General features: G+C 37.5%; 1 protein-coding gene across 1 annotated transcript in view; it reads left to right on the plus strand.

The window, feature by feature from the left end:
- Positions 1-10891, plus strand: part of LOC105383771 (irregular chiasm C-roughest protein) — a 50168-nt gene extending 39277 nt beyond the window's left edge. The window contains exons 8-16 of the mRNA XM_048622482.1: positions 321-441; positions 1638-1784; positions 2049-2180; positions 7580-7632; positions 8845-9000; positions 9413-9514; positions 9698-9731; positions 9897-10108; positions 10756-10891. Coding sequence (XP_048478439.1) covers positions 321-441; positions 1638-1784; positions 2049-2180; positions 7580-7632; positions 8845-9000; positions 9413-9514; positions 9698-9731; positions 9897-10098 — 947 coding nt within the window. The 3' untranslated portion in view covers positions 10099-10108; positions 10756-10891. The remainder of the gene's footprint in view (positions 1-320; positions 442-1637; positions 1785-2048; positions 2181-7579; positions 7633-8844; positions 9001-9412; positions 9515-9697; positions 9732-9896; positions 10109-10755) is intronic.
- The last annotated feature ends 16172 nt before the right edge of the window (positions 10892-27063 follow it).

Raw genomic sequence — 27063 nt, forward strand, 5'->3', positions numbered from 1 at the left:
AGAACCAATATATTGTTGTCTGTTACCTATCTATCATCCATCGTTAAATCTTTGATTGTTGGACAATATAGAACTTTCCTCGGTTGTCCTCATGCATCCCCCAACAAATATCTGTCTTTTGTCTACGGTCTGTAGTCCAGCGGGCTGGATGGGTTTCTTCAACGTTATCACCATCATCATATATCAGCCGTGTAACCCGACGGAGCTACAACGGTAGATATGATGTGTCAGGTCTACGGATCAGAGGCCCTCAATCATCAGTACCTCCTTGATTATTAATTGCTTACCAACTCCTAATCTTCAATTCTCTTCCCCTACAGACTCCCCGCGAGTGACCTGGGTGGGTCCGGACACGGTGGTGGAGGCCAACCTGTTCTCCAAGGTGACCTTGGAGTGCCGGGCCGAGGGCAACCCGCCGCCAGAGTACCAGTGGTTCCATAAGTGAGTGTGCACAACTTTCTATTCTGCATAGGGGTAATGTAAGCGTAGTGAACTGTTCCTTTTAATTTTTGGTCAGGTTAGTTTAGAGCCAGGTAGGTACAGGAACTATCAACCTGTGTTGGTTCCTGCTCCTATTATAGTTCACACATAAATGGTGTCAGCCGACCTTTAATACGTCACGTTCGGACTCTGTCTCAGTCTCTGTTGCTACCTGTATAAGTAGTAGTACCTAGTAGTAGTAGTATTATAACTGTATTGTACATAAAACACTTAAAATATATAATACAATAGCAATAATATAATGCAATGGCTTTATCGCTAAAAGTGTTCTCTTCCAGGCCGTAAGATGGCCGGTTTAACTGGCTGGAGGGCTTCCAAGGTTACGTTTGCTTGCTAGTAGTTTCCATGCGAGAACTAATCTACTGACTAAACTTAATCTGCAATCTGCAGTGACAAAGATAAGTTTTAATTGAATTTATAAAAAAAGAACTTTTCATAACTTTCAACCATTTATTATTTACTAGCTGTTCCCGCGCGCTTCGCTTCGCCTTAAGAGTTTTCCCGTGGGAATTCCGGGATAAAAAGTAGCCTATGTTTTTTCCCAGGGTCTATAACATATGTATACCAAATTTCATTCAAATCCGTTCAGTAGTTTTGGCGTGAAAGAGTAACAGACAGACAGACAGACAGACAGACAGACAGACAGACAGACAGACACAGTTACTTTCGCATTTATAATATTAGTTAGGATAACCAGTGTCATTATTAAACGCCTACAAAGCAATACCAAACTTTCTTCCTCTCAAGTAAGAAAGTTTGCAAGTTCATTGAGAGATGCAGAGTGGAGGCTTCTCGCTCGGGCGCCCAAGCGTGCGGGTTCGAGTCTCGACGCTGACACACGACTGTTTGTTATTGTCTCGGATCAGGAGTTTACTGTTGTTTTGTTTCTGTTTTGAATATATCCGGATAACGAGAGGAAATCTCTAAGTACCTACCTACATTTAAACAATAGAAAAGTATTTACGAGACTTATGTTCATGTAAAATGCAGAAAAAACAGTTTAAGTTTAACCGATAATTTAAGAAAGTAACAAAATAGCAACACATACTATAAATATAATGTATAGAGCAGCTCCAAAAATGCCCTGACCTCAGTAATGCCGCATGTATTTCAATAATTACTCTTCTTCCTTACAGCCCTAGCCCCACATCCCACACGCGAGGCATCCCAGAAGGGGAATACCCAGTGTCTTCATCAGCCCATTTAGAGCTTCACAACGTGACCTACAACCAGCACGGCAGATACTACTGTGTGGCTGTCAACCAGATCGGATTGGAGGACAGGTAAAACTTCAACTTAAAAGCAGAAGAAAATCATTACCAAGAGCTTTATTAGTCGGAGTAAAACTCATTTTGGGTAGGTAACTGAAACTGAAGGATGGAAAATGTATGGGTACTTAAATAATTTTTTTTGACTCAAATTATAAATTTACTTCCCATTCTATGTAGAAACCGGACCCACAGATTTCTTACAACGGTATTTTTGGTCTACCTTTAGTATAACTTCATCTACAACAACAACTAACCCAACCCATTCATCCCCAACAGAAGCCACCAATCAGAGGCCATAACCCTGAACGTGCTGGGTCCTCCAGTGGGCGCGGACGCGGGCGCGGCGCACGCCTGGAGCGGGAACGAGGCGCGGGTCACCGCCACCGTGTGTGCCGACCCGCCACCCAGGTGAGAGAGAGAGAGAGATGGCATTTAGGTAGGAAGGAAAGAGTACAAGCGAGTCAGGCTGCATCCAGGTAAGAGAGAAGTAAAGAGCTTCGTATAACACAAATAAAGATGGCATAAGGTCAGTGCCTTGCGGTGAGCCCCAAAAATATTAGTAGCAAAAAATAATCGTCTACAAATTCCTCGTCGTCGTTAGTCAACCGCAGTCTACTGCTGCATCCATACATCCTCTATTATTAGCTACTCATAGTTGGCGCTAAGAAGCCATCAATCGGAAGCCATAACCCTGCACGTGCTGGGTCCTCCAGTGGGCGCGGCGCACGCCTGGAGCGGGAACGAGGCGCGGGTCACCGCCACCGTGTGCGCCGACCCGCCGCCCAGGTGAGAGACAGAGAGAGAGGGAGAGAGAGATAGAGACGGATGGAATTTAGGTAGGAGAGATAGAGTCCAAGCGAGTCAAGCTGCATCCAGGTAAGAGAGAAGTTTTTGGTGTGTGGTGCTGGTCACCGAATAAATAATTTTTATCTTTATCTTTTATCTTTAAGGAAAGAGCTTCGTTTTAATATGTATATGTCGCAGTAAGATAGTTATAGCCGTAATATAGTTATATCCCTAGGGATATGATTATATACCGGAACATAGTTATACGAAAGCGATTCATTACTATCTCACTAGGGATATAGTTATAAAACGGACAAAGTTTAGTGATATAGTTATATTACTAGATTAAGTTGAGTGAAATAGCTATTTGAATGAAACCAAGATCTCACCTTACTTGATAAGAAATAAAGATATCTCAAAACTGTTGATTAGTTTAAAATGATTTGTTTGTTTCATTGACATATATATTACTGCGTAAGGACAGGCCAAACCACTCAAGAAAATGGCACCCGCGCGTTGGCCCTAAAATAGACATTTTAGGGCCAACGGTCCTCAGTCAACAGTTGTCTGTGACGGAGAGATGAGTCTTTGTTTCTTGTGATAAATATGCCTATTTTTGTTGTGAAAGGCTAAAAAACTATGATACGAAGGTCAAAAAGGAATATGGAATATCGTATCATCCTTAATTAATAAATAAACACATTTTAAAGCGATAATTTATTTTCCTACCAAAGTCTACAATGGCCGCACGATGTAACCTTGTACGGACGTCCGCATGCAACTCACTCATATTATTATGTACCTACTGTCCGGTGACGGTAAAATATGAACGCACGTACAAGGTTGCGTCGTCAGGATAAGTAGCTCGGCTGACTCGGCTCTGACATAGTTCCAACAAATTATGACAGATGGCAGTTATTTTGCTTGTATGAAGAAGGTTTGAGTAAAATGTTCTGAAGGGCGTATCCTTCCTTTTGAAATCATTGGTTTGTTTAGTTTTAATTGTACTTATTCTTAATGTTATTCCAAAAAATATGATCGTTTTAATTATAATGTCAATTACTTTAATATTTGTTCATGCCACAAAGTATTGTAACTGCAGGATACATATATATCGTTTGCAATAGAATCCAACAATCATGTAAACAAACCAAATTTTCACGATTACTCCGTAATCACATACATTTGACGATCAATTATGAACATAGTCTGATTTCAACGAACGCACCATTGTTTTCGCATTATCTTCAACACGATTTAACTTGTATTTATAAGTTAAATTTGTTAAAACATTTGCAACGTAAAAATTTCGAAGTATTTGACAAGCTGTCATCTTAGTTTTTTACTCATCGAACTCTATAAGTCATTGAAAAGTTAGTGTTGTTCGTAATCTGAAGTTATCTTTTATTTTTAATTTAATAAATTATTTTAATTTAATATTATCACACACACACACACACACATATTTAATATTATTTGAATACAATTACATTTTTTTTCAAGAGCTTAATATAATTAACCAAAACGAAGAGGAAGAAATGAAAAAGCTCGACGGCATTTTAGACACGGCAAGCGATGACACAGTGGTTCCATTTATAATTACGGTCACCGGCGACACTTCTGATAGTGATGATGACGAAGACAAAGATTTAAATTTGTTTTAATAAACACTTTTTTTTATATTATTATACCTATAATCAGTTTTATTTTATAGTCTATGGCTTATATACTTAATCTAATTAGAAAACTATGACATCACTATGGGCATAAACAAGACGCTGTCAATGTCAGTCCGCCATATTTGTTTACATGATTGTTGGATTCTATTGCAAACGACCTACCTACATTAATAATGTGGATTTTTTTATGAATACAGATAAAACATTTTGGCTTTGATGCCAAGGTTATTGAAAATGTTCCTGTAATAAAACAAATAGGTGTTCTACAAAAAGATGTGCCTGTAAGAAGCATCCAGTGCTATGTTATTCTAGATATCACTATTCCTCTACTTGTCCGAACAAAAATTTTAAAATATTTTTAATGAAATCATGATCTCACCTTATAAGAGATGAAGATTACTTCTGTCAAAACTGTTGATTAACTTTAAAAGAATTTTGTTTAGTTTTGATTTTATTGTTAATGCTTAAATTCCAAAACATATGATTGTTTTAATTATAATTTAAATTACTTTAATACGTGTTAATGACACAAAGTAACTAACTGCAGAAACACAAAGTAGATTTTTAATAAAGATAAAACCAATATACTATCGTTTTATTTAATTCTATGTGGTAGATTTCTATTTCACTAAGTTTAATCAAGTAATATATTTATAACACTGAACTTAATCTAGTAATATAACTATATCACTAAACTTGGTCCGTTTTATAACTATATCCCTAGTGAGATAGTAATAATAATAATAATAAAGCGGCAGGGCAGCTTGTGGCGAGCTGTTGGGCATTAGCGACCCCACCCACCCGATGCCGGGGAGGACCCCTGTTCCTCATCTCTGGCTTGCCTTTATTGGTTGTCCAGAGTGAACACTGACGAGGAACAGGATCTCCCACCTCTTGCTTGCCTTCATTGGCTGGCTTGAGTGGTGTACCGCTAGAGCAGAAATGCTCGGAGGAAGGAAGTATATCCAGTAAGTGCTTGTAGGGGTCTTGACCGGCATCCGCGATTGCTCTGAGAGCCTTGGTATACCTCTCCACCCTCAGCACCTCATGCCATGTTGCCCCCTTGTTGCTACGTCACTGTAATGTGCTAGCGACTGTTTTGGGGGGCCCATTTAATGTGTGTGCGAGTCACCCCCTGCCTTTTTATCCGTATGTGAAACATATAGGTCCAGGCAGGGGCCATAGTCCTTCCATAGTCCCAGATACCCAGTCCATCTAGCACCCCATTCCATAACCCTTTATTCGTTTTCTCCATATCCTACAATAGTCCTGCACTCACCGGGGATTTTCCTTGGGTTTACTTCTATAGTCTAAACAGGGAAAATCGTCGGTTGGTGTCACATTTCATATAGATTAATGTTGTCAAACGGGCCTCTACATGTTGGCTTCGGCCCCATGCACGCCTTCCAAATGCCCGGGACCCCATGGTCCCGAGATGGTAAAGACACAACATAATAATAATAAATAAATAAATTCATTTATTTCAAGTAACCACGGACTCATAATATAAAACATCAAAATTACATTTACACATTAAAAATACAATTTACACATAGAACACAAACAAAATTGGATTAACGGATCAAATTAACAGAAAATTTAAAAACATTCATTAGGTACAATAATATTATGCAGTAAAATTTAAAATAAATTATCAATAAGTAAAATAATATAAATAGAAAACAAAGATACTTTTTTGAATAATATTGTCAACGTAAATAAAATTTATATAAAAACAAACATACAAAAAATCATACTAATTAAAATTTAATAATATTATATCTGCCACTGTTCGTTGTGACATGTTTTTGACAGCAGTGGCGGATATAAGGACACTTCTCTTTGTTTGCAATCATCGCAAGGACAGTGTTGGCGCTGGCCCGCACCCTCCGCACCAGGGACGCGCAGCGCTTCCGCACGGTCGCGTGGAAGCAGTCAGTGCGCGCCCACGCGAACATGCCTGAAGCGCTGCAGTAACGGGGCAGCCCCAACACTGCCCTTAGCGCGTTATTATACTGGACTTGAAGGGCCCTAATAGACTTCTGCGTGTAGTTAGCCCACAAGCTGCACGTGTATAATGAGGTACAAAATGCTCGGAAGAGAGTTATTTTTACATTTTGTGAACAACGTGCAAACCTGCGAGCCAACATGTTTGCTCTTATCGATAGGGCCCTTCTTTCCCGCTCTATATCAGCACAGTCTTTGAGGTCTGGTGTTAGAACATGCCCAAGGTATTTAAAATGTTCCACCCGGTCCAAAGGCACGCCATAAAGTCTGATGGGCGGCACACCGTCGGGACATTTTGAACCGGCCGCAAAGACCATGTATTTGCTTTTCGGCACATTATATTTCAGACCATGACTCATTGCGTAATCCTCACAGATCCGCAGAAGCTTCCTCAGACCGCAGACCGACGCGCTCAGCAGCACCATGTCATCTGCGTAGCTCAAATTGTTTACACATACGCCGTCTACGTGACATCCGACATGCTGCTTGCTAAGCGCGACGATCAGCGCATCCACATATAGATTAAAGAGTGAGGGGGAGGTTAACCCCCCTTGTCTCACCCCGCACTCCATACCGAAAGACTCGGACATCACGCCCGCCCATCTCACGTTGTTGACCTGGTGCGAGTACCAGTACTAATGAATCGCTTTCGTATAACTATGTTCCGGTATATAATCATATCCCTAGGGATATAACTATATTACGGCTATAACTATCTTACTGCGACATATACATAAATAAAGATGGCACAAGGAGAGTGCCTTGCGGTGGGCCTTAAAAATATTAGTAGCTATATTTTTTTCGTCTACGAATTCCTCGTCATCGTTAGCCAATCGCAGTCTACTGCTGCATCCATACATCCTCTATTATTAGCAACTCATATTTGGCACACAGAAGCCACCAATCAGAGGCGATAACCCTGAACGTGCTAGGTCCTCCAGTGGGCGCGGACGCGGGCGCGGCGCACGCCTGGAGCGGGAACGAGGCGCGGGTCACCGCCACCGTGTGCGCCGACCCGCCACCCAGGTGAGAGAGAGAGAGGGAGAGAGAGAGAGAGAGAGAGAAAGAGAGAGAGAGAGAAAGAGAGAGATAGAGAAAGAGAGAGAGAGAGAGGGAGAAACAGCATGTGTACAGTGCCAGTGTTGACCACCATGTAGGCTGTCTAGTCTGGCATATACGATTGAAAGAGCAGATGTGTGATATAATAAATATTGATAAGATAGTATAAACTCTTCCTGAAAATCTACCGAATAGCGATCAGTTCTACCTATGCTCAGCCTTTTTTTCAAATAATTACTTAGTTATCACTAACCAAATATATTTTCTTTATTTCAGAAGAGCAGCCTGGCTATGGGGAAGCTTAAGATTAGATGTGCCATCACAAATAGGTAAGTTATTATGATGCTCTAAGGTCCCTCTTAATAATTTCCTCCTGAAAAGTAATCTTCGAGGCCATAACTTTTCTGAGTTTGCTGCTACATAGCACATAATTAAGTATATTATTTAAGCTACTGCCAAATCAATTCATCTTTATCTAACCCATAATCCACTTCCTGCTTTTCCTGATTCTAAACCTTAGTCTTCCTGTAGATGTAATACTTTCCTTTCGATTTATTTTATTCATAGTACGGTAAAATTCGAAAAACGTCTTAAAATTCCTTCCTCCCCAGGTCGCTACCGAGCCATCGACCCTTCAGGCGTGGACGGGTGCTACCGCTACTCGCTGCTGGTGTCGAGCGCGGCGGTCTCCGACGCGCGGGTCTACGTGCTGCACGTGGAGAACGAGCGCGGGTTCTCCTCACACGCCGTTACTCTTACTGTGCATGGTGTGTGGTGCTTCTTCTTCTTCAGGCTATAGCAGTCCACTGCGGGATGTAGGCTACCAGATGCGATATATAGGTTTCCGCATCCAACCATTTACAGCCACCTTTCGCAAGTCATCAACCCATCTAGCCGGAGGGCGTCCGACACTAGGTTGGCCTAGGTGCGGTCTTCATATATAGTAACACTTCATGGAGCCTATAGCCGTATACAGAAAGATAGCTGGATACTATTCCATACATTCTGAATCAGAGCTGATAAGTGCGGGAACAATATCCATATGGAAGTAAGCTTTCTTTCTGTATAAGGCCTTAGGGACCCTTCACGTCGCTATAAAGCCATAGACCCTATAGGCGTGGACGGGTGCTACCGCTACTCGCTGCTGGTGTCGAGCGCGGCGGTCTCCGACGCGCGGGTCTACGTGCTGCACGTGGAGAACGAGCGCGGGTTCTCGCACGCCGTCACGCTCACTGTGCATGGTATGTTATACTTCTACTACAGCCAATAGCAGTCCACTGGATGCCATCCATAGCTTTTCACATCCAATCATTTACAGCCACATATAGTAAGTCATCAACCTATCTAGCCGGAGAGCCTCCAACACTACGTTAGACTAGTCGTGGTCTCCCTGTGTGTAATATTTGATGGAGCCTATAGCCGTATACAGAAAGAAATCTGGAAATTTTTCCATACTTTGCGAACCAGCGCTGATAAGCGCGGGAACAATATCCATTTGAAAGTAAGCTTTCTTTCTTTATATGGCCTTAGGGACCTATGAGGTCGCTATAGAGCTATAGACCCATCAGGAGTGGACGGGTGCTACCGCTACTCGCTGCTGGTGTCGAGCGCGGCGGTCTCCGACGCGCGGGTCTACGTGCTGCACGTGGAGAACGAGCGCGGGTTCTCCTCGCACGCCGTCACGCTCACTGTGCATGGTATGTGGTACTTCTTCTTCAGACTAAAGCAGTTTGCTGTCGGACCGTATCCAAGTAGTCCACCCATCTAGCCGGAGGGCGTCCGATACTACGTTTGCCTAGTCGCCTTCTCTATGTACCTATTTAATACTTGATAGAGTATTTAGAAAGATAGCTGGAGACTTATAAGCCCTTAATTTTCCATAAACCGAAAGCCGAACCAGGGGACAATATCCATAGTATAGTAAGCGTTTTTAAGTTCCCGGCTTTCTTTCTGTTTACGGCCTTAGGGACCCTTGAGGTTGCTATAAAACCATAGACACTATACAATATATCCTTGTCATCTCCTGCATAATTGGCTGATCTCATTGAATTTTAGCCCCTAGCTATAAAATCTGCCTACATACCTAATGTTCACTCCTTGTCCCTACAGAGACGGAGCACCTGGCGCCGCTGATCGCGTCGGCGCTAGTCATCGCGGCGCTGCTCGTCGTCATCACGTGCCTCGTCATCCGCTGCTGCAAGCGACGGAGAGGTAATATACCCGCTTCCTTCCATCCTTGTCCCTACAGAGACGGAACATCGGGCGCCGCTGATCGCGTCGGCCCTTCCTTTAACTTCCTTAATGTGGTTTTCCTGAATTTTCCACTGTCCTATTTTACTGTATTATGGTAATGATATCCACGAAATTAATGCATTGTTTTATTTTCTCTTGCAGAAAGCGTACAATACAAGACTGATGATTTAGATAGGTGAGTGGTTTTATTATTGGTAACGGTAACAATGATAGTTAAAGGTATAATGCGCAAATTCAGTCCAGCACTTAAATATAGAAATATAATATATAAAGTTGCGTACAATATTGTTAACTAAACATAGCATTACCTCGTCAACTAAGACTAACTTTTCACCCACAGTGAAAAAACCGTCCTCCCAGCGGACGCGGTCTACTCGCACCGCGAAGCACCACGACCGACCTCCCCGCCCATGTCGCCCCACCCCGGCGTGATGCCCGGGGCGGGCGCGCTGCCCGGGGCGCCGCTGGGGGCGCGCTACTCGCCCGGCGCGCTGCAGGTCCGCCGCGCCGCGGTTGTGCTGCAGCCACCTACCACCGTGTGAGAGTGCACAGGTGTGAATCTTTAGCACGCACTTTAGTTATAAGAGAGTGTCTGTGAAAGTAGGGTTGGAACGAATGAAGGGGAGTCGGAAGGGATTTCGGTAGATTCGTACTTTCACAGACACCATAATTATTGATAGCGGAATGAGGAATTAGGTGACTGAAAGAATATACATACAAGATATAACCCACGACTATTTAAACTGTAATTTCGATATTTGGGCTCACTCATAAATTTTATGGTTGACAGACGGGGAAAGTACTTACGCCATCTGTGTGTGTGTTTTAATTCACATTTCACTCTCATTCCGCTATCTCTACTTACTAATACTCTTAATTTACCAACGAGGGTGCATTTGGTTCTTCGAGTGACATGTTTTCTGTGTGAAATAATATTAGCTCGATGTGTCTCAAAAATGAGAATGAAATAATGGTTATTTACTGAAACTCCTACAACAAAAACTTTGAAAATCCCCATAGCTTCTGGAGTTTGATTAAAAACCACTAACATAAAAATCTTGTTTAACTTGCATGTTGAAGTTAAACATCGTTATCACGTTGTTGTCAACTTGTCAGTTCCCCAACAATGGCAGGTGAAGTGTGACCGCTCTGTTATCTGAAAATGCATAAATAACTAATGCAACTTTCCCTTTTTCCAGGCAGCGCTATCGTCGCTGGAACAGGAAGCCAAAGAAAATGTATTTGCGGTTTTAGACCCGCATATACAATACGAGATAACTATTAATAATCACGGGGAACCCCCTAAGTACTTGTCTCTGTCTAAACCCTTAACACACCAAAGAACGCACGCTTTTGACCCTCACAACATAAATGAAATTAACAATAACCACAATACTGAGAATAGATTCTCCACTTTTAAAGGTAACGTTAATGTAAGAAAATCCAATAGAAGTAACGATAAGGCAGAGCAAAGAAATGTTAGTAAGAGTAATAATGACGTAGAATATATAAGAAATCCAAATTTTGGCATTACTAGAAGTGTAAATAATTATGATTCGTTTCATTCAAGAGATGTAAGAGGTTCTAAGAATTATACTAGAATGTACGAGAGAAATAATTCTGGAAGAAGTGGTAAAACGGCCAACAGAGACGTTGTTGAAATGAAAATCACAAATACAGATGCAAGGAGAGCATCTAACAGAAGTAATAAAAGGAATGATTGTAACGATAATTCAAACAGACAAATGACAACAGAAGCCAATAACAGTAGCCACGATGCACCAAAAGCGAAGCATGAAAATGAAGAAGATTATCAACCGAGGCCCGGGAAAGTTAGAGAAATAGCTTCTAGATTCAACCAGTATTCTGGAAATTTGAGGCAATCATTCAAAAGGAAGGTGAGACCGAAACCGTTACAAAGTTTTGGGAACCAAGCATATTTGGACCACGTTTTTCCTGATGCAGTAGAAATTTAATTAGTGGACATTTTAATAAAAATGTGTTCGAGATCTCTATTAGTGTGTAAATGTAGATTAATAGATAGGGTCCTTAAATTGATTGAATAATCGTAATAATATGACAAAGCTTTTGCACTGCGCTCTCTAGTTCTTAGTTTGTATGTTTGTACCTAATACGAGTACCTATGATATTGTTATCATAGACCTAGCCATTATTATTCGTACTTAAAAGCGAAAGTGTTGCATTTATTTATTAATGATTTATGTGTAGATGTACTTACTTAATTCTTCTTTAAAGAATCTTCCGTTATACAATGTACCTACTTTTATCTTTGTGAATAGTTTATATTTCTTATGTTTTGTATTGTTGAATTTTAACAGTATTTAAAGTAAAATTGTAAATTGATAACGTGAAAACCAATTGTTTTATTTTATTACACAACTCCTACTTACCTAACATTAAATGCCCTATGGGCCTACCTACTCAATTGTTGGTGTACCCTGGTTAATAGATAAGATAACCGGGCATTAGTTTAAGTGCATACCATTTTAGTATAAGTACTTACTTTATGGCTAAGCAAAAATTAGATTTATGTGTGTACTTCAATCATCTACACAGATTACAGATGATCGAAGGATATGTATAATTTATCTTCTTCGATATCTCTAGTTTCCGAATCTTGTGAACCTGGTAATTAATTTTATTGATGTTGCTTCTATTTATAAATTTCTAATAGACCAAGCAAGGTGGATATGCCAGTATCTGCGACATAATAAAATATTTTAATCTTGGTAGGCACGCTTCAGCTGGCTGCAACTACGTTGTCATGGTTTCGAATAGCAGTCGATTCAAAATTCTATTTATAAATATCAAATTATTAATTTATTAACTTTGAATCTAGAACGCTTTTCTACCTCTATGGTGCACTTTGTAGGACTCTGAAAATAGTAAATAGATTTCTCGGAAGCACATAATTTTTATGAATACTTAATCACTTTATCATGAAGGCAGGTCTCCTTGTGCATTAATTCTATGATACCGAAACAATAACGATGAAGGCGTTCCAGGAATACTCGCCTACTGAGTGAATTCTCGTACAGGAAAATGGAATTGATGGCTTGCTGGCATGGTAATTTTGACCTAACATTTAGCTGAATGTTTTTTTTTCACTGTGTAAGTATAGAAATCTGCTGCTATAGGTAAAGGGTTAATGTACCGATATAACGTATAAGTAATATTCGTTGTTTAACTTTAAAAACCACGAAAAATGCAGCGGTATTTCAGTAGGTATGGAACGGCTTTGTTTTTTTATCGCTATTGATTGTTCCCATTGTTGTTAGTTGTTCCCATGAAGAAAATTGCATTTATGAGTACCATACCTAGCTTCCAGAAGCTCAATAGTAAAATCCCATCTTTACACGAAGGACTATACATCAGTACTTAATTTATAAATAAGAGATCTATGCATTTTAACGGTAATTATTATGATTACTTACTGAAGATTTCACGACCTACTATAAAACAAAATTATTAACCTGCTAACCGGAACTGTCAAACGCAGTTTTTATAGTAATTTTCTGGGTTTTCAGTAGTAAAATCATGTAAGTATAGTCTAGACCTATTAAGACACAAATGTAATCGAAGGTTAACTTTGTGTATTATGGGTAGTGTAACTTCTTTCTAAATTAAGTGCCTCCATTAATTTATCAACACCGTATTGTGATTGGCTCTTAGCAGTATATTTTATTGGCAGATCATAAAACATAGTGGTCACGCGGAGTTTCAGGAATATTAACTCCATTACTATAACATAGACTTATAATAGTAATAATGCTTATTCATAGTACCTACTTATGTGGTTTACGGGCAGAGTGATAATATAAATGGTGTTAAGTAAATGAGATGGGTAAAAAACGCTTTTTATGCATTGAACTATTATATTACTACGCTAGTTATATTAGTTCAATGTTTCGTTGGCTATAATTATTTCGTCCCCGCGTTCCCTAAATATTTCGTTACTCATAGGTTTAAACTTAATTAAACAATCAATTACGTTAGGCCCTACGGGATCTTTTTGGCCATAGTTTAGATGGATTAAATAATAATTTATTAACCGCAAATGTCAATTTGTTTTTAGTGGTAGAGACTTGACAGAAACATAAATTTCACAAAGGTACAAGGCGGGCGAAATAACTAGACACCTGGGTTAAATGACATTTGTCTTTAGTACTGAGTGCAAAAAAGTAATATCGATAATACCAAAAATATTTCTTTTCATCCTCTTTGCTATCAGTATTTTTATAATTAAGCTCGGAAAAATAATAAACCTCGCCATACTGCGCAGTTTTAATAAACTAATTTTATAAAGGAAATTGTTGCGAGAACGTAAACATAATATACATGTGGCACCCCTATATTTGAAATTATTCTGGTTATCAAAAAACCCGCATGCGAAAAACATACTTACCTGACTTTTGTTGTATTGTAATAAAATTACAAAGTACAGAAACTTTGGTTTCGGCTTAGTATACCCTTTTTGCAACACCCTGTATAAGTCCTGGCTATCCACGACACAGGCCTAGCCTAGTGTGGTAGCCCTTATTCACCACCTTTTAATTTTTAACCAAACACTGCAACCTATATTTTTTGTAACTTTCATAATCTTTAGTTTAAATTTATAAATATTTTTTTATTTTTTCATTTCAAGTATTAAAGTTGTTACCTACTTGTTAAAGTAGTAACAAAAAAGTATGCGATAAAAAATATTTATTGTTAATCGTCTGATAATTCTTATGCTAACGCTACAAAAGGACGAGAGCGGGGCCTCGCGCGGGGAAGAGGGAGTGGGGTAGTTTTTTGGGCCAGGTGTCTAGAAACTTTGCGCGGGTTGTATATAAATTAGATAACATAAGGGTATGTATAGTTGGTGCATCGTAGCGTGGAGTACGGTCAGGTGCAGAAAAACCTGACCCCCTCTCATAGTAACAATGATTCTGAGGGGGGTCAGGTTTCTCTGCCTCTTACTGTACCTGGGCAGTTCTTCTTTTTAACCTACATAACTTAGTCTCCATCAGTTGTGAAGAAAAAATCATGAGTTTTTCAAATATTTATTTATTTATTTATATTTCAGCGTGCATTGTACTAAAAACACAACGGCTTGGCACGTTTACAAAAATATAAATTTATATTTTTGTATTTAAAATTACGTTACAGAGTGGTAAATCCGCGTGACAGAGGTGTATTTCATACGAATCTTGGCTGTCTCCCGCCACTTCATCCTGCGCATATTCGATAATGTTACAAAAAATATATATGACGACATAAAATATAAAAATTTATTTAAACTCCAGAAGATATTACCTATTTAGTAAAACAAAATATATATTTTTAAATGATTTCAGAAATATTTTAAAAAAATGTTGAAAATTTGTCTCTTACTACCTAATGTTTTAGTAGTTACATTCTGTCACGTAGGTTGCCATTTAAAATATTTGTTTGAGCCACTCGTCCTTATTGCCATCGATCAGAGTTTAAGATCTCCTTTTCCCCTTGGTAAGATTTCCCCTTTGAGATCCAGACACCGCGTATCGGCCACCCGCAAAGTGTGACAGGAGGTGCGTGTGTTTATTCGGCGACAGCTTCGTCACGTAGGTAATTGTTAAAATAAAATACAATTAAATTATTATTTTGTTATTTACTCATTGGTAATAACAATTACTTTGCAATCAACATGTGAATATTACACTTTATGTTACTGTTTAGATGCTAATCGACTTTGCAACACATTTTACCCCTCTGTCACACGACAAATCTGTCACATTCTTACGAAACACTCCAACCTGAGGAAATTCATCAAAGAAAAATTGAAGAGAAACTACACGTTTTGGTTAAAGTAAGAAGCGAAAGGAACGTCCAATACACTTGCGCTGCATTAATAAAAAGTTTCGTTTGTGAAAAAGGTAATTTCGTGCTATTGTTCTCAAGAACAGACGATGAATGTGGTAGACTGTTTAATATGGTGGAGAGTGATTTATCGGATGTTTGATGATAACATTAAAGTCCTTCCAGCTTCTAAGGCAATTAAAAAAGGAAAGAGTATTTTTTTCAAGTTCTAAGAGCCACTGCTGTATTTTCGAAATATGGCTGGTTAAAACTTTAACAAATTACGTAATTTTCCATTATGTTACTTAAATTTTAGGTTGCCGAAAATATTATTTGTGCAGATAAACACAATTTTATGTAGTTGGAACAAATTTGTCCTTTAAGTTCCTGAAATACGGATATTTCACTCTCCAGAGGTTCTCAAGTGTGATTTCATTAGTTATACTAACAATAAAGATATCTCCAGTAATTTTTTTTACTACCTTGAAACCATAATGATTTATAAGTAAGTTACTAAATTATTATTTTTAAATTAAACTGTTTTATTCCAAAACGCTGCCGCATATTTAATAGAATAACAACTATGTCACATCGTTTACCACTCTGTAACGATTGGTGTCTCCTGGTAATCAACTTATTTTTGGTCGTTTATATGTTCTGTTATAAATAGTGCAACTTTGGAAAAATCATATTAAATTTAGTCATTGATGTTAACGTCTATGCTGTTAATTTTTGACTGTAATTAGTAGCGAAAAAATACTTATAGCAAAAACAAGCTTCATTTTAGCTGAAATTGTGACAGAGTGGTAATAACTACTTAATAAATATTTTGTTATTACTAAAAATCCATTCCTTCAAATGTTTTCTAAAATGGTATTTTGTTTATTAACGTATCAAAAAAGTTTCATTTTAATCGACGAAGACTATTTCGTTAAAATAAAATAAAAGATTCTGTGACGAAGGTGTAATTTTCTTTGCCTTATCCACGTATTATGTTCTGAAAATCTTGAAAAAATACTTAAACTTCGCGGCCAACCACCTTTTTCGATAGAATAGAAATGTAGCTATCATAAAAATTATTAGAGTTCACCAAAAAGCTAAAGTTATTTTTTACAAATTCGGGATATTTTTTATCCATTATGTAGGTTAAAAAGAAGAACTGCCCACCTGCAGTAGAAATGACGTACGGGAGTCATTTTCGAAAAGGTCGTTTAATTTCGACCGTTAATTTAATATAATTGTAACTACTAATAGTAACCTCTATGCCCCTAGCTGTACTTTGACTGTCATCAATTAATAGGCCTAAAGCAATTAATTTACCACAGAAAGATTAAGTACGTAAGTCTATAGTAGTCCATACCATATACCTTAATTGGAAAGGCTGAAAGTAACTACGTAGCTAATACCAACTACTTATATACAGTGTGTTGTTTTTCGGACTCGACAAACTTTAAGGGTGGATTCTACGAGTAATTTCATCGAGAAAAACCCCATATGTGGGGTCAAATTCTTAATGCTAGGTTCTAAAAAAAGGCTTTATCTTGATGAACATTGATGTATTTTTACGATTTAGAAAAGAAGTTATGATTTTTTTTATTTTGACAACGCAAGACAGACGCAATACATTGCCTTTCAAGAGTAGTGGGGCTGGTGGGAACGGATTTCAAAAATAAAGTACCTACGGTGGAAAACCACCCTTTTTTTAGCCCTTTTTTAGCTAGTTGTGCGAATTCGTCAATCCGTAAAACCGATTAAGAAGGACTAGCACGGGGCGCAAGACGCGCTGGCCAGGACATGTGAACGACTCGCTTCGAGAGCGAGTGCGGAAAACTGTTATCATGTCTTGCATCAAAGTCAAAGTAATTTTTTTTTTCATCGTAAAAACATAAAATTTTCTAATGAACGTCAATTTTTACAAACTACTCTCCGTTCGGATAAGGGGGGCTCTTTCTGGCTAGCTGGCATCCCGTGCTAGGTCTTCAGCTTTAGGGCCTGTTTCACAATGTCTGGTTAGTGACTACCTGTCGGATAAAATACATGCTGTCACTGTCAAAAAAGTAATAACAGACAGTGACAGCATGTATTTTATCTCACAGGTAGCCACTAACCAGACATTGTGGAACAGGGCCTTAGTGTATTGTAGTCCAGTACTTTTACTAATTACCTATTCTGTATCGTGTAGAATTTGCAACCTCATATTTTTTGTACACAGTCATCCCATATTACAGTAAAGTTATAACCTCTACTTATTATTAGTTACCGCATCGCTATTCATGAGTTTTAACCTTCCCGTGAATAGAACTATGTTATAAGTTTTTGTAGTGGATGTGTTTTTCTGACTGTGACATATTATTTCTACGAAATAAATTAAAATATCTTATACTTACCTACCTATGTGCGTTTGATTCGACAACTTATAAAACGATACTCTATTTTTATTAGATTTGAACACATTACATTGTTAAAGCTAATATTTATATTTTACATTGAATTATTAGAATAGAGCGTTATCTTCACTCCACTCACATTACTTTGATAGACAGTTCCGTTGCTCATAATAACATGTTAATCCTAAAAAATATTCTTGAATGGTGATATCGGTATATGTATAAGTTCCAATTTATGCCAGGTAGGTACAACTCTGTATATATGTATATAAATAAGCTAGAATGAAAAATTCAAATGAAAGAAATCTAGGTTTCCCAACTATGCCTAACTACCTAGGTACTTTTAAGATTTGCATAATCAATATGAAAACATTTTGTGAGTAAGTGGTACGTTTCATTGCCCGCCAGAGACAAAGCTCTGAATATTACATGAGAACGCAATTTTCATTTGTCGCACTCTATGTTACTATAGCCAAGGACGAATAGTTAATTAAAACTTGTGTTAAAAGCTTCCAACTAAGTGCATTACATTTCTGCTCCATTGGATTGTCACAACTTACCAACCATTGACGGTAGCCGTACCTACATACTAAAATACAAATAATATTAAGTATGTTTCATTGCCTTTCATTGCTTTCATGACAGTGACTCAGTGCCGATTCGACCGCTGAGATTAACCGATGTGCGCGTAAAATCGAACCTTTGCCGCTAAAATTTAAAAAGTTAGGTCCAAAGCGTGTTCGAAGAAGTTTTCAAAATGAGGCGGGAATTTTTACTTTTTCTTTTATTCTCTAGTGCGACCTGCCAGCCTTGTGGAGACAATGTCAGTGTGGACCTATCAGATATGGACACCTTTCGGGACGGATCCATTATGAAAAACGGTGTGCATTACCCACCAAAGTTTATCTATTCGAAAAATGTGACCGGCGTGATAAAGACTTTTGGGTGTATCTGTGAGTTGAAGCCCTGTTTTAGAAAGTGTTGTCCAATGGGATCAGTGATGTTAGGCAGGGAGTGTGCTGCCATGCCCGAGTACGACAACATCACCAACCATGGCTTGGCTGTACATTACATAAACAATTTGATAGAGACTGTGGATATAAGAAGTAAATCGAACCCCTTCGCCGTGTTCTATGGACGACCGTGCCCGAAGGTGTACTTGTCTGATGATGGTCGGGAATTTGTGCAAAAGGTGAGTTTAATAAAAAAAAAATATTTACGAACATTGTCAAATACGCACATAATGAAGCATGCTCTTCACTTTTTGTCATTTCAAAACAATCGCGGTATTTTTAATGCATTTAATAAGGTAGAGTAGAGACCTCATACTATTATGGTTTGTTATAAATAAGTTTTGAGTTTCGTATCAGCTCTCAGTTCAGATAACAAATGAAAAATAGCTAGGTCTGGTGATCTGGTGTGTGCGGCAGTAGTTACACTTGTAACATATTCAGTTTTCATAGATATATACTTTTATTATCTTGTGAAAAACCAATAATTATAAGTACTTAATTATAACGTTAAGTTCTAGTTATGTACCTAAGGGTCACTTGCAGAAACATTTAAAATCTAGATTTAGTGTTAAATCTCGATTTAGTATCAAATTTTGTATAAGGGCCACTTGCACCAACATATTAAATCTAGATTTAGTGTCAAATCTCGATTTAAGAAACGTCAGTCCATATAAAATTTGACACTAAATCGAGATTTAACACTAAATCTAGATTTAATATGTTGCTGCAAGTGACCCTAGATTGACGTTTCTTAAATCGAGATTTGATACTAAATCTAGATTTAAATGTTTGTGCAAGTGTCCCTTAATACATATTGATACTAGGTAACTTTGTGAGTTGTCTACCGTTTTCATCAGGTACAGATCTACGGTAGGAATGCAAAATATAATGTTTTTAGCAAATTGTTGCACAAGCATGGCCGTGACTTGATATTGCAATTATGACGTAATAGGAATGGCCCTATACGAATACTCAACATGATCAGAATCTGTATAAGGTATAGTTTCTTCTCATAAATAGTTAATTGCTTAAATAAACGCCGTAATTTTGCTACATTATGGACCAAAAAAACGTGTTCGTGAAACAAATGACAGGCAGGAGATGTAACCAATGAAAGGTAAGTCAGTAACCGTAAATTAATATTATTAAAACACCAATAAATAAAGGGTGAAACATAGATTCTTGATTTTCCATATTATACGTTTTCCACACTTATCTGTCAGAAATCGTTTACCTATTATAGAAAACACGCACAGTAACAACACAGAAAACGCAACTACGTGCGTTCAACGTTCATGCGACATACATTGAACGCAAAATGCAGCGTGTTTTGGCGTGTGAACACTGCTAAATAACTTTATGATACATAGTGAGATTATTAAAAAAATATAAGTACTAATGCATATCCAGTGTTATCAATGTAATGTTCTTGCTACCGACGTCATTGAATGAGGGAGATAACTCGATAAGCCGCCAGGATTTGATGCAGGAAGCAGTGGGAGGACACAACTGGGTAGAGAAGTGTTATACGTTTGACGTTTTGTGAAACTGTGCATGTAATAGGTACTTGTCCAAATAACTACAGCCGTCAAAATTTATCAGAACGATACATAGGGTAAACGTACCGGTTTGCCGGCCACTACCCCTTTCCGGCCACTTCGCACATTATTTTGAATAATAGGATAGTATTGAGACATCTCCTTTCTAATTTCGCGCCATTCGACCTGGACGAACATCACGGTTCATAATCCATCGGCATGACCTCGAAATTTGCGAACTGAGCCCTCAGTCACCATTTCAAAATTTGGTGTGTGGATGCGTGGCAAATTTAGCAGAAAAAATAGCAGGTGGATTGATTTTCAGAGGTAAGTTTTTAAGTGTTCCTACTGTTTTATTAGTGATTGAATGGGTTTGTGTGTAGTAAAGTATGTTTAATTTCAATATTAAATTGCCTAAACTAACAAACCTTTTCATAATTTGTAATATTTTCGGTGGTCGGACAATAGGTTATCGATTTATTTCAAAATCTAGTTTCCGGCCGGGTGGTCGGAAACCGGTATATTGTAGTCATTAAATTCTGCCTATATTGCGGAAACCTTAAATGCACTAACATAGATTCCATTATATTAGTAAACAGCTAGAATTTTGCGAATTGACAACTAGATTCCGGCCGCCAGAATGCCTCATAGTTTCAAAGATATGTTCCTAAAAAAATAACGAATGTTTAGCGGCCGATAACCAGTTAAAACAAAACCTTTTTCCGGCCATCGAAATAAGAGGCCGAAAATAGGTAAAAATTACACCTGATTCCGGCCGTCTGAAATAGCAGGCGGACGAAAATAGGTAAAATTAAACCTGATTCCGGCCATTAGATAATAAAACGGCCGATAATGTTTATCGATGCCAATGCCAACAGTAGCTAATTTGACTTAAGATTTTAATTTGTTTTTTTAAAAACCCTATGAACTACTGAATAAGACTCGTTTTTCTACTGTGAATTAGGTGGCCGATAACCAGTGCACTGGTGGACGATAACTGGGTAAAATGGCCGATATCCGGTATATTTGCTATTTTTACAAAAAAAAAATTTTTTAAATCATGTATCACTGCTATGTCTATAAACTTTAGGTTTTATGAAACTAGACTATTGAAAGATCAAATGATATTTTTTTGGAAAATCTTGACACACAGCATTATGATAGAAATTAACTCTGAAGTCAACAAGTCGCTTAAGTGGCCGATAACCGGTACTGTTACCCTATTGGGTAAGAAGAAGGAGGTATGAAAGTTAATATGGACAGGTAGGAAGTACCGGAAAAACTTCAATAAAAATATGAATATAAGTAGGTCCTGGTGTAGGTATTTTTTCCCGCAAAATAAAACTATGTAAATTTATAGTGTATTTTTTCTTACTTGTCGTAGATTTTGAGCAATCTTGGAGTGTCTTTTTCTGAAGACGGAAATGTTGGTGTTTAGGGCTGGCAGAGGTCCGGAGAGGATCCCTGAGGTGGTTCTAAATGGTGCACCAGTTCGGGTTGTGCAGCGGTTCAAGTACCTTGGCCATATTTTGACGGAGGACCTGAGAGACGAGTGTGATATCGAGCGGGAGAGGCGGGCGCTCTCGATCAGATGCAACATGCTCGCGCGTAGATTCCACAGATGCAGCAGTGATGTCAAAATCACTCTTTTTAAAGCATACTGCCAAAATATGTACACCTGCCATCTGTGGATCAAGTACACCAGAAGGGCGATGAGCACCATGAGGGTGCAGTATAATGATGCATACCGCACGCTCATGAGGCTGCCACGCTTCTGTAGCGCGTCGAGCATGTTCGCGGAGGCGGGGGTGCCCGACTTTTTTGCCGTCCTCAGGTCACGTATCGCTTCTTTCTGGTCGGGGCTGAGCAGCTCCGGAAATGCAATCTTGAATGTTGTATCGCAAGACATCACCAATCCTTTTTACAAGCATTGGATATCTGTTCATCAGGACGCGAATCGTAAATGACTGTCTTTTGCAAGTGACTAGTATAACCCTATACATTATATTGGTTATTTGCAAAAGACCTTAGACTTAGATTTTAGATTTTTTATTGTAGCTAGTTTTAAGACAATATGGGTACTGCATTACCTGAAATAAATGACTATTTATTTTATTTATTATTATTTTATTATTTTTTTATTTGAATTAATTTAAAAACTAAGTAATAATATAAAACATAATGACAAATGAAATTCTTACAAGCAAAAATGATTGATTTCGTAATTAAACCATTTATTTTGGCCGTAGTTTATTTGTTTAATAGTATTTCATTAAAAAGACACACAAAGATTGTTTACCTTTTTCGCCAAATAAGAATGAATACAGTATAGTTAATACGTGGGGTCAGATAAATAAACTTGAACTTAGTAATAAAATACAAACAAAAAATATATTAAAACGTTATTTCATCAAAGAAAAGTACGGTCCGTGTGTGTCAGACAGATCTCCTACCGCTCCACCTCAACTAAACTAGATATTACTGCCTACTTCAACATGTTCCTCACTTTCTGTTATAAAAATGATGTATATGTATACCTATGTACCTACTTGTATACTGTCTGTGTACTTACATAAAAAAAACCTAACCTTGATGTCTAAATTAATAAGTGTTCCTAGGTACTTGTACTTGTACTTACCTACTTATACATACATAAATGTTTATTTAAATAATCCTTAGATAAACTTACCGTATGTACCTGCATACATCTACCAACGTAATACTAACTTGCATGGTGTGTGTAGGTGCATAACTAGGTTGTTTTCTGGTATTGCTTTTGTTTTTTGCACTTAACGCTGTTACTGAAATAACTTTTTATAACTAAGTATAATGTTAATTTATAATTTTTTTTTACTTATACGCTGTTCTAGGGTAACAATCTAAGGCTATTATAATCTCACCTAGTAAGTAGATTAAGTCATTGGATCTTGTAATTCAAAAATTACTTATTTTCTTGAAATAAACAGTTTAAATTTTTTTTTTTTTTTTTTTTAGATATCTTCGTGCCTATCTGTAACTGCATATACATAATTATTATTACAATTGAAAACCTTATGGATAGATGAAGAAAAAAAACTGCTGTCAACCTTATGAGCAGAAAAAAAAATATTGTCTCTATGTTTAATTATTATCCGATAAAAATAATAATCAGACTACAGACGTCATTGAATGAAAGAGATAAGTCGCCGGGATCCGTCGCAGGAAGCAGTGGGAGGGCACGAGGACCTGTGAGAACAACAACACACACAACTACTTACTAACTATTGTTATCTGTCATACAATGTTACTATCACTATCACTATACAACGTCACTGTGTTTGGAGGGAGGATTTTCGTTTCGATTTTTCCCGTCGGCAAATCAATTACTTAGTTAAGTCTAAACATACGGCCAGCTAACCTTATGTTTTTTTACACCTGATAACATATAAGCCGCAATATAATTATGTAGATACAAAGGATATAGTTTTCTTTAATACTTAGGTAGGTACACATAATAACACAAAATAAGAATGGTAAATAAATAAATAAATAAATAAATAACTTTTATTTCGTTTAAAGCTTAGCCTAGATTACATACAAGGTTGGGACCGCCTAGTAAGTAAACAATACCTGTGACAGACGGCCCCGCTCTTTTAATAACATACGGTTAAAAATAATGAAAGCAACATAAGCTTAACTGTGTAAGATTTTAAGTTAAGGATAGTTAAAGATAACAATATAACAAGTTATGGAATCTGACACATGAGTGTGTGTGTGTGTGTGTGTGTGTGTGTGTGTGTGTGTGTGTGTGTGTGTGTGTGTGTGTGTGTGTGTGTGTGAGTGTGTGTGTGTGTGCTTATATTAGATTGATGCATTTTAGACAAAAGTGCATATAAGTAGGTAGGTAATACATAATATAAAGTAGGTATATCACCTATAATATGGGCAAGATTAGTATAAGTATAGGTATAACGCGGTTTTTTTTGAACCTACGTTTATAGGTAGGTATGTAGTAAGTATTAGTCTTAGGATCATCAAATATAGGATAGGCATGTCATCAAACATCAAACAGGGTGTATACGTAGTAGTTTGTCAGGTTTGACCCTACGAAATAAGAAGAAATAATAATCTTGGGATCGGTAAATATCAAACCATCAAACAGGGTGTGTAGTTAGTACATTGCCCTGTTTGACCCTACGAATAAATTCTTGGGATCGGTAGATATTAAGCCATCAAACCTGGAAGTACCTATATATTATTTTTATTATTGTTATTTTTTTTTATTTTTTATTTTTTTAGCATTTGTATTGCAGCAAATCTTCTGTTTCATCATAATTAAGTTTATCTAAGTGTGACGTCATAATTTTTTTACATTCCCGTAAGGACACAGGATATATATTTAATATTTTTTGTAACTGTTTATAAATATGAGCAGATTGCGTCTCATATTGTCGACTAGCAAAAACAGTATTTTTGAATACTGCAGGTATAATAAGATCTTTTCTTCTTTTATTTAGATACTCAGGATTAAAGTGAAGCGTTTTGTGAAATCTTAAAATGATGTTGATAACATAGAGCTTCCTGACTGTAAGTAGATGTGAGTTGGAATATAACAATTCAGTTGAGTACCTGTAGGGTTTGAAAAACATGACCTTGATTAATGGTAACATTATAGCGAAAGCTCCAGCTTCCATAAAGCTCTGTCAGTTTCACCTGTATCAGAACTTGAGTATAAAATGCAGGAAGCAGAACTTGAATATCATAATCAATTTTAAAAAGCTGTGAAAAAAATGTTGTTGAGAGATAAACATACAGATAGACAGACGGAAAGCGGACAGTAAATAATAATAAGTTATCGTATAATGATTACGAATTCCGTTTCACCCTTTTCAGGTAGGTACGTAACTACAGTACCCAAAACAATAAATGTAAGTAATCTAGTCATATGGATTGGCCAAGATACCGAAATAGCACAGATTTAGCTATTTTTCAATAACATTGTACCTACTAATAATAATTCATGGAGTAGTGTTAAATTTATGTTCGGTTATCGAGGATGTATCTTATTGCTTATTGCCCACTATTTTAGAACTGCCCTAGTAGATAACTACTTAAGTACTTATTACTGTGTTAAAATATATTTATTAATTTTATAATTATGGAAACATTTTATAATGATAATATCGAGCAATGAAAACGTTCCAGTGAGAATACCACCAAATTAGGAATGACGCTGTCTGCAATATTGAGGTAAGTACATTTAACAGCGCATCAGAACATTACCAACAAAAAACATTACCCTCCTCCTTCGGCAGTCGGGTAAAAACATAAATTTTGATCACATTCTGAATTAAAAGTAAAAAAATGGGTCTTTACTAAGTAAGTACATACTTATCTTGTTTTATTGCTGGAACTTTTTCATTGCTCGTGAATGTAATTTACATTTATGTATAAGCATCGCTAAACTGTAACGAAAAAGGCAGCACCAGAGATGCAGCACCTAATATAAGTACATAGTTATAATATTTTTCCATGCTGTACCGAGAAAATAGCGCCTTTCTTGAAAACCTGCGAATCTGTACCTATTCATATATAGGTATACAGATTCGCACTGTTTCAACTTGCTAATAATTTTTTGAAGGCACCTGGATTCCTATTTTATTGTTTATATTTCTATACAGAATATTTTCTCCAAGATGTACAATACAATTGTATACCTTTGCGGTGATTCTGCGTAAGTACATCGTACAGCATTCTGAGTGAGATTACCGGTCGAGCAGTGAAAAGTGATTAGTGAACGCCAGCGGTAGCTACACGGGTTGATATCGACGTCGATAAACTCGTTTAATGCGCGTTCCACCTATCACAACGCTGTATGTATGACGAATCGCGATATAGTGACTTATTCTACGTCGATAAGGAATCCATATAGCGGCAGCAGTGTGTATGTGGGAGAGTCTACAAAATTCTAGTAGGCGCTCGTGTTATTTGCTCTACATTCGAGTCGATCCTTGCTGGTTTAGATAAATCAGGCGCTTTCAGTAAGCTGTGCAGTTCGGCAAGCTGTGTAGATAAAAAACCGTGAAGTTATACTTACACTCACGGGCAATAAAATAGTACCACTCAGAAAATGGTGACACCAAAGACCCCAATTTTTCAAATTTTAGTAGTTAATATCTTGATGTTCTGTTAAATGTACTTCAATGTCGCAGAAGCCATCATTAAGCTAGCCTTCTCCGTTAAAAAGTAATTTGGTGATTTTATCAGTGGAACCTTTTCATTGCCCGGGAGTGTATTAGGTAGGTACTTAATTATTTTCAAAATTATATTTTATATTAAAATCCTACGGACAGTTTCGTAGGATCGATCAAAATGCATAGTTTAATTGGTACCCGACATCTTAACAATAGAAATTTCAGGCAAAATTATAATTACCAATCCACTCATCATCATTAACCATTTTAGATACATTTTAGAATTAGACCATAGTCGCAAATTAGCCAGCTAAGGGTCTACTAGAGTAGTCTTGACAGACGGACTGCATTTCAACTGCAAATTGCAGTTCAGGTGCAGTTTGGATGCAGTTGACACGACTGCAATACCAAACGCGAAGTCCGATTTCACACGACTGCACGCCGACTGCAATTGAACTGCAATCTGACTTCGCGTTTGGTTTGCAGTTCTATTGCAGTCGTGTAAACTTCATTCAAACTGAACCTGAACTGCAATTTGCAGTTGGATTGCAGTTG

The sequence above is a fragment of the Plutella xylostella genome, chromosome 8 (assembly GCF_932276165.1).
Source record: "Plutella xylostella chromosome 8, ilPluXylo3.1, whole genome shotgun sequence".
NCBI classification, from domain to species: domain Eukaryota; kingdom Metazoa; phylum Arthropoda; class Insecta; order Lepidoptera; family Plutellidae; genus Plutella; species Plutella xylostella.